This window comes from Egretta garzetta, unplaced genomic scaffold (genome assembly GCF_000687185.1).
Source record: "Egretta garzetta isolate BGI_Z169 unplaced genomic scaffold, ASM68718v1 scaffold497, whole genome shotgun sequence".
NCBI classification, from domain to species: domain Eukaryota; kingdom Metazoa; phylum Chordata; class Aves; order Pelecaniformes; family Ardeidae; genus Egretta; species Egretta garzetta.
This window is the reverse complement of record NW_009260349.1, coordinates 350405-358806: the sequence shown is the minus strand read 5'-3', so window position 1 is coordinate 358806 and position 8402 is coordinate 350405. Positions and strand designations below refer to the sequence as shown.

The following is an 8402-nucleotide window of genomic DNA, read 5'->3' as shown; positions in this document are numbered from 1 at the left end:
CCCCCATCCTGCTCCTGGGTGCTGTGCATGCTGGCAGGAACAAGGGGACAGAACCCAACCCCTCCATGCTACGGATGCTCTCAAACCACAGAGCTGCTGCAGGAAACCCCCCCAAATCTCACAGTGAGCATCCATACCCATTACCTAGCAGCATCAGCACCCCCGGACCAGGGGAGAGGGGCTCCCCGTCCTTGTACCAGGTGAGCCGGGGGGGTGGGATGGCACTGGTGTCGCAGTAGAATGCAGTGGGCTGGCCAAGGATGGCCTGCCGGTGCTCTGTCACCTCCCCATCCTGGTCCTCCTCCTGGTGGAAGATCTCAAGGGCTTCATTGGGGCTCATCTGCTGCTGGAAGAGGGGGGGCACTGTGGGGACAGGCTGTGGTCAGCTGTGGGGAATTGGGACTTGCGCCCCCCAGGTGTGACCTGAGCATCTGCCCAGGCCTGACTGGGGCCAAGGAGATGTCCATTTTCCAGCAAATACAAACGTTATTCCTGCTCACCCTGCTCTGCTCCCACAAGGGACCACACTAAGGACACCTCTTGCCGAGACACCCGCTGCTCCGGGCACTGGCCAGCCACCCAGGGCTCACCTTGGACATGCACAATGAAGTCCCTGTCGTCTTCGCCCACAGCATTGGTGGCCACGCAGGTGTAGTGCCCTGAATCTGAGACACTGGCTGGTTTGATCTGAAGGACCTGCCCCTCGCTGAGGATCTGGAGGTGGCCAGCACTTTCCAGGAGCTGCATGGGGACCCCAGCCCCAAGGCAGGGAAGAAACAGAAGGACAAGAGGAGGATTACACACCCTGGAGTGGCACGGAGCCCAGCCAGCCATATAAAGGGCATCTTCCCACTCCATCCACCTGGGAGGGTCCCCAAAACCAGCAGCTCCCCCCTGGTTGCAGTTAGGACCCCACCTGCTTGTCCTTGTACCACCGGATGGTTGGCTCGGGCACAGCCCAGGTCTCACACTCCAGCATCACCGTGCTGTTGACCCTGGCTTTTACCTCTTTCATGGCAAATTCCCCCAAAGGGTCATCTCTGGCAATCCAGGGAGGAACTAGTGGGGAGAGACAACACAGGTGGTGTGAGAGAAGAGCGCCCAAAGCTCTTGCCCTGCCCTACTCGGCAGCAGGCAGCACCTTGGTGTGCTGCTGACACCCTCAGACCGACCTCTTTGTCCTCTCCAGGGCAGACCAGAGGATTTTTGGGGCTACGTGCAGATATGTGTGTGACTGAGCACCAGCTACAAGAGGTGCAGATCCCTGGGGTGAAGGTGCGGGAAGGGAAGGAAGGGGCACTGGCCTGGTTACAGTGATGGGGTCACTGCAGGAATTTGGAAGGAGGTGGAGAGCTCCCTCACCCAGGACCTTAACGGAGTAGTTCTTCACGGCCTCCCCAGCCTCGTTGGCCACGATGCAACTGTACGTGCCCGTGTCCTCTTCCTGGGCATTCAGGATCTTCAGCCCGTGGCCACCTGGGTGAAGGGGTGGGGTGGGGTGGTGTGTCTTCTCAGAGGGTCGCAGCTCACAGCCACGGCTGTCTATCCCCATGCAGCCTAAGGTGGCATCTTAAGGGACCTGCTGACCACCTGCAAGCCTGACTTGAGTGAGTCTAATGCTCTTCTAGAGGCCAGTTTCCAGGCTTATAAAAACCAGTGCTGTCTCTCTGGTGCTGCCAAGGAGGCTCTAGCTGTATCAGCCAATGCAGCACATGGCAGAGCAGCACCCACCTGATGGCCTGAGCCCCTTGGGTCCTGCAGGATGATGACTTCTCACCATTCCACTGCCCTGAACCACAGTCAGACCCAGAAAAGGCCCCGCTCCCACTCCCCCGGGCATGCAGCAAGGGGCCACCATTGTCATGCAGAGCCAGTGGACACCAGCACAGTACCAGGGAGCAGGTGGATGTTTCTAGAGGCTTTGAGGGGAACCTCATCCTTGAGCCAGGTGATGTTGGGAGATGGGTATGCCAGAGCTTCACAGACCAAGGAGATGGGGTTGTTGATGATCACCGTGACTACTTCTGTGCTGGCACCATGGGCATCTCCAGCAAAGGTAGGACTGGCTGCAGAGATGTGTTTGCATGGCAGACCAGCATTAGCACCCACTTAGGCTTCCCAATGCTTCGTTCCCCCACCAGAGAGCATGGTCTGAGTTCAGGGAGTTAGATTTGATCACAACATGTAAAACCCACAGCACTCCCAATGCTTCGTTCCCCCACCAGAGAGCATGGTACAAATTAATTTGATCACAACATGTAAAACCCACAGCACATATAGCACAAGCCCAGCTTCAGACTCTGCCCTCCAAAAGCACAGGGAACACAGAAACCACTCTCCTCCTTCTCACCAGCCACCATCAGAGATGGCTCCTGCACCATCAGAGATGGCTCCTGCACTAGAAAGGCCCTTTATGCCCATCCAGGAGGTTTCATGAAGGCTTTGGGGCAGGTCTAGGACCTCATGCCATGCTATTGGCAGTAGGGTTAAGGGATCCTCACCACCTACCTGGGGCAGGCAACTAAAAAGCCCTCTCAGTCCATATCCCCTGCTCATACCAGAGACACTGCCTCCATCCAAAGGCATCTCATACCCAAAACATCTAGCAGGTAGTGCTTGGTTTGATTCGCCACAGAGCTGGAGGCTACGCAGGAGTAGCGGCCACTGTCGGACAGGGAGGCTCGGGGGACGTGGAGCATGGAGCCATCAGGGGAGATGGAGAAGGTGTTTCCACTGGGCAGAGGGTGGCCGCCTTTCAGCCAGGTGATCTTAGGCTGGGGGTTGCCTGTGCAGGGTGGAAAGCAGGTTTTGGCCTTCATGCAAAGTTTTTCCATGCGTGCGCACAGCCTGACTGGGGTCGCCACGCTGGAGCTTTTCTGGGAAGCAGGGAAATCAGCCTAAATCCAAAATTATCATGATCTGGATCCAATTTTTAGAGGCTGCTGGATGAGCCAGCAAGAAGAAAGAAAAACTGTCCTGAGTAGGAGGTGATTAATTATTCCCATCACTGGAGAAGAAACCAGATTAGAGGAATTTTAGCTCCATTTGGGAAAGATTGGAGCTTACGTCATGGAACAAGCTCCCCGTGTGGGCGCCCCCTCCCCAGCACTTCCCGGCTAGCCCAACTGCAAAGCCAGGAACTATCCCAAAAAAGCTCTTCAGACAATTTCAGCTATTTTCATGTCATCGACTGGAGCCGTCCATTTGCTCCACACCCTGAAGGGAGACTCAGGTCCCTGAATTTGATCACAACATGTAAAACCCACAGCACATATAGCACAAGCCCAGCTTCAGACTCTGCCCTCCAAAAGCACAGGGAACACAGAAACCACTCTCCTCCTTCTCACCAGCCACCATCAGAGATGGCTCCTGCACCATCAGAGATGGCTCCTGCACTAGAAAGGCCCTTTATGCCCATCCAGGAGGTTTCATGAAGGCTTTGGGGCAGGTCTAGGACCTCATGCCATGCTATTGGCAGTAGGGTTAAGGGATCCTCACCACCTACCTGGGGCAGGCAACTAAAAAGCCCTCTCAGTCCATATCCCCTGCTCATACCAGAGACACTGCCTCCATCCAAAGGCATCTCATACCCAAAACATCTAGCAGGTAGTGCTTGGTTTGATTCGCCACAGAGCTGGAGGCTACGCAGGAGTAGCGGCCACTGTCGGACAGGGAGGCTCGGGGGACGTGGAGCATGGAGCCATCAGGGGAGATGGAGAAGGTGTTTCCACTGGGCAGAGGGTGGCCGCCTTTCAGCCAGGTGATCTTAGGCTGGGGGTTGCCTGTGCAGGGTGGAAAGCAGGTTTTGGCCTTCATGCGAAGTTTTTCCATGCGTGCGCACAGCCTGACTGGGGTCGCCACGCTGGAGCTTTTCTGGGAAGCAGGGAAATCAGCCTAAATCCAAAATTATCATGATCTGGATCCAATTTTTAGAGGCTGCTGGATGAGCCAGCAAGAAGAAAGAAAAACTGTCCTGAGTAGGAGGTGATTAATTATTCCCATCACTGGAGAAGAAACCAGATTAGAGGAATTTTAGCTCCATTTGGGAAAGATTGGAGCTTACGTCATGGAACAAGCTCCCCGTGTGGGCGCCCCCTCCCCAGCACTTCCCGGCTAGCCCAACTGCAAAGCCAGGAACTATCCCAAAAAAGCTCTTCAGACAATTTCAGCTATTTTCATGTCATCGACTGGAGCCGTCCATTTGCTCCACACCCTGAAGGGAGACTCAGGTCCCTGAGCCCCATCTCCCACCTCCTCACACCACCTCCACTCCCCACGTGATGCTCACCCGTAGCCAGGCAGGACCAGGTGACAGGGTGGCCCTCAGGCACTTTGATGGTCTCTTCCTCGCCTGCATTCTCAATGTGGGGAGGAACTAGGAACACATGCCACCAGGGACCTCAGCAGCCGGCCAGCTTCACTGAGGCTCTGAGCTCGTGTGCTAAGGCACAAAGGACTCCAGCGCTGCAGCTCCCACCATGCCCAGTCTTAACTCATGACTGTTCCTGCAAGGGTAAAGCTCTGAAATCCCACCAGGAATCCTGCAGTAGACAGAGGACCCCTCCTTACCTAGGACCTCCACGTGGAAATGCCTCCTGGCCTCCCCAGCTACGTTGCTGGCCAGGCAGGAATAGTGGCCACCATCCTGGGCTCGTGCACGGGTGAGCCTCAGCAGCCAGCCCCCTGGAAGCACAGGGCAGAGGTCTTGGGGCCCTGATCCAGGCACCAGCCCAACCCAGCAGTGCTCAAGCTCTGCTGCATTTAAACCCATCAGCACTGGGGCAAAACGTGTTCCCAAAGCTCCTGTCTCTCACAGCATCCATGCCTCGTCCCTGACCTGAAAGCACATGCGTGTGCTCACTGGGGGCAACGGGAGAGCCGCCCCAGAACCAGGTGACTGTGGGCAGGGGAACGCCAGTGGCCTCGCAGGTCAGCATCAGGGCTTCATGCAGAGACACACTAACGTTGGTTGTCGATCCTGATCCTTGAATGAACTCAGGAGGAACTGGGGAGACAGAAGGGGATGGACACCCATTTGCAAATCAGCCACCAAGACAGCAGAGGAGCAAGACAAAGGGGGCGAACTGAGTAATCCTGGCTTCTTCCCACCCTCTTGCTCATGCAGTTTGAGGATGCAAGCCAAGAAGGACCATCAGCATCGTGTGAAGTCGTCAACTTTGAAGGTGTTATGGGACAGGTGACCCACAGCACGTGCCACCTACCTGCACCCCCAAGCCCATGCTTACAGGTGTGACACCAAGCTGGCTACACACCCTAAGCCACCTCGGGCCTTTTGCAGCTCAAGTGCTTGGTACCTTGACCCATGAGGGTTTCCCCAAGTCCTCGGGAAGTAGATGACTTCACGAAGTGTGAGATGGTTTGCTCTGATGACCCTGAAAAGAAACTCCTGCCTGATGGAGCCAGTTCTGCAGATATGCCTGGAGCATCCCCCTTCTCACCCAAAATCTGTTGTGCTGGTTTGCCCAACACCTCTTTGCCCTTGTGCCATGCGACATCACCACCCTCCCGAGCCTGCCCGCACCCGTACCCCAGAGCTGCCAGCCCTGCCCCACATCCCTACCATGCACCGCAACGTCAAACTCTCTCTGCTCCTGCCCCGCTGTATTTGCCACCAGGCAAGTGTAGCGTCCTGCGTGGGCCACCTCCGCCTTGGGGATGCGCAGCCGCCTCCCCTGCTCCGTAAGCAGGAGCCCATCCCCACCAGCCACAGGCTGCCCGTCCTTCACCCACGTCACCGTGGGCAGTGGTGTCCCCGTGGCCTCACACTCCAAAACCGTCTCACCAGCCTTGATGACAGAAACCTTCCTTGGGGCTTTGCTGCTGCCCTGGATCCTCGGCAGCCCTGCGGGCAGAGGGACAGAGGGTGGAGGCTGTGCTGTAGCGACTCCCTTGGCCGCACGCAAGTGGATGTACAAACACCATCGGCCTGGATGGTGGCAGCAGGAGGGTGAAGCAAATGTGAGCAATTGGGCTGCTGGAGTGAAAACCAGCTGCAAACAGCTTGGAGCCAAGAGGAAAGCTGGAGGGCAAAGCGAGCCCAGCTAGCAGCATCCTTTCCAAAGCACCCAAGGCAGCGGGCAAGGGCTATGAACTTTTGGGTCCAGCTGAACCTTGCATTGAGAGAGATGATGGCACCTTCAGCCACCCCCACAGGTCCTCTGTGTCTCTGGGCCCCCCCGGCTCACCGTGCACCTCCAGGCGATGCTCCTTGCTGCTGCTGCCGGCGGCGTTCCTGCACTCGCAGGTGTATGTCCCCTTGTCCACCAGCTGTACCTTCTCCACGTACAGCATGCTGCCTCCTGTGGACACCAGCTTTGGGCTCCCGGGCTGGGTGGAGAGGAGCTCACCTGCCCGGGTAAAGGGACAGCAGCCTCCTCTCAGGCTCCCAGCAGGACCAGTTCCCACCCAGAAGCTGGATACTGCTCAACATAAAGCACTCCTTGCTCCAAGGAGACCAACATCTGTCCGGTGGGTCAACACATAGGATCATAGAATCATTTAGGTTGGAAAAGACCTTTAAGATCATCTAGTTCAACCATAAAAAGGAAAGCACATTTTTAACATGTGGGCATGGGGCTGAGGAGCAGGACCCTACCATCCTTCCACCAGCTCAGGGTGGGGAAGGGGATCCCGTGGCACTCGCAGGCCAGCCTGACGGACTGCCCCTCCAGCACGGACACGGTGGCGGGCTCTGCTGAGGAGAAGGACGGGGGCACTGCAGGGGATGAGAGGAGAAGAGCAGCTTGCCGGTGGCACTGGACAAGAGGAGAGGGGCAGCTCCCCGCCGGAGCTCCATCCTGCTGGCTCCTCACCACCTGCAGCTCCCTCCACCCAGCAAGCCTCCCCTGTGCTGGCTCCATGTGGAAATAATAATCTGGGATCTCCAGCTATTAAGTGAGTGATGCTTTTAATTGCACGTGGCCTACAGCAGAGGACAACCGAGCATCCTGCGCCAGCCACACAGGCAGGCCAAGCCCAGGTTGGCCAGACACAACCTTATTAGGTAGCACTGCTCACTGGGAAGGTTACCTAACTCTTTCCATCATCAGATGCTGTTCTCAGTTGCTCATAAATACAGCTGGATGGAAAACGGTAACTCCTTCCCATGAGGGATATCAATTTATAGAAGAAGAAAAGCCCAACACCCAGAAACCTCTGAAAACAAAAACAGCAGAACCCAAACAATCCACCCGAGCCAGGACGCCAGACGTGCAAATGTTTCCCTAGGAAGGAATCACAGGAACAAGCCTGGATCAGGAGAACTGGATTTTCTCCACCCCCTGGCTACCTGCCTGCAGGACTTCCAACTGGCCCAGAGCATCCCTGAGAAAAGCCAGGCCCTGGCTCAGCCCCTGGCACTGCGGACGTGCCGAACGGGCTGGGAGGCTGCAAGGATGCTCGGACCGAGCGAGCAAAAGCGTCCCGTCCTGGCAGCAGGCTGGGAACCACCGCTGGCATCCTCCTGACCGGGCAGGGGGAGAGACAGGGATGATAACTGCAGTGACTGCCACATTAAGTGCAAATAAAGGAGAGAGAAACCCTGGCAATGGCAAGGAAATCCCTTTGCTCTCCTGCCCAAATTTTGGAAAGACACCTCTCCTGCATGGTCTCTGAAATCTCCCCCCAGGACTCATGCAGACATTGGCTTTTTCCCCTCTGACTCCCATTCTGGTGGGGATTCCCTACATTTTTTTTGCTCCATCATTTCGCAGAGCTTTAATGGTTTGGTCTGAGTGTTTTCCAAGCCAGTCAGCTACCCCAGGTACATATTATATATATATATATAAACAAATGGTATATAATATAGTATATGTGTATACACATACACTATTTGCCCCCGATGGGCTATTTCAGCCCCAGTGGCCCTTACCCCACACGTCGAGGTTGTAGTGTTTCTCCAGGTGGCCGGGCGCCTGGCACGTGTACCTGCCCGCATCCTGCACGGTGGCTCGCCCGATCTGCTGGAGCAAGCAGAGACGCTAAGATGCTCTGCAGCAGAGCTGGACCCACGCAGCCCCTCCCTGGGGGGAATTTGTGTCAGCAGAAACCATGGGGATGGGATCAGTGTGGGGGTTGGGAACGGTGCGGAGCCGTGGCAGCAGGGAGGGAACCCCCCTCCCCTCTGCACCCACTCTCTCCCAAGGGTGGGCAGAGGGAAATGGGGGTCGTCACAGCCCCATTTCCCTTCCCATCCTCTGCAATACTCCGAAACATCACCTGGAGCACGGTCCCCCCTGCAGACAGCTGCACACCCAGCTTTGCTGTGAGCAAGTTCCCATCCTTCAGCCAGCGGGACCCCCGAGGGGGGACCCCGGGGACCGGGCACTCCAGGGCCACCGGCTGGTTGATGATGACAGAGACGTTCTCCTACTCACCCAGGG

General features: G+C 56.6%; 1 protein-coding gene across 1 annotated transcript in view; it reads right to left on the bottom strand.

The window, feature by feature from the left end:
• The window catches only part of HMCN2 (hemicentin 2), a 39962-nt gene that overhangs the window by 14594 nt on the left and 16966 nt on the right, over positions 1-8402 (bottom strand). Inside the window, exons 28-41 of the mRNA XM_009642803.1 lie at positions 8239-8388; positions 7892-7979; positions 6617-6736; positions 6207-6368; positions 5582-5863; positions 4838-5005; positions 4570-4683; positions 4289-4375; positions 3591-3782; positions 1893-2066; positions 1363-1476; positions 917-1059; positions 591-741; positions 145-363 (exon numbers count right to left, since the gene is read on the bottom strand). Coding sequence (XP_009641098.1) covers positions 145-363; positions 591-741; positions 917-1059; positions 1363-1476; positions 1893-2066; positions 3591-3782; positions 4289-4375; positions 4570-4683; positions 4838-5005; positions 5582-5863; positions 6207-6368; positions 6617-6736; positions 7892-7979; positions 8239-8388 — 2164 coding nt within the window. The remainder of the gene's footprint in view (positions 1-144; positions 364-590; positions 742-916; positions 1060-1362; positions 1477-1892; positions 2067-3590; positions 3783-4288; positions 4376-4569; positions 4684-4837; positions 5006-5581; positions 5864-6206; positions 6369-6616; positions 6737-7891; positions 7980-8238; positions 8389-8402) is intronic.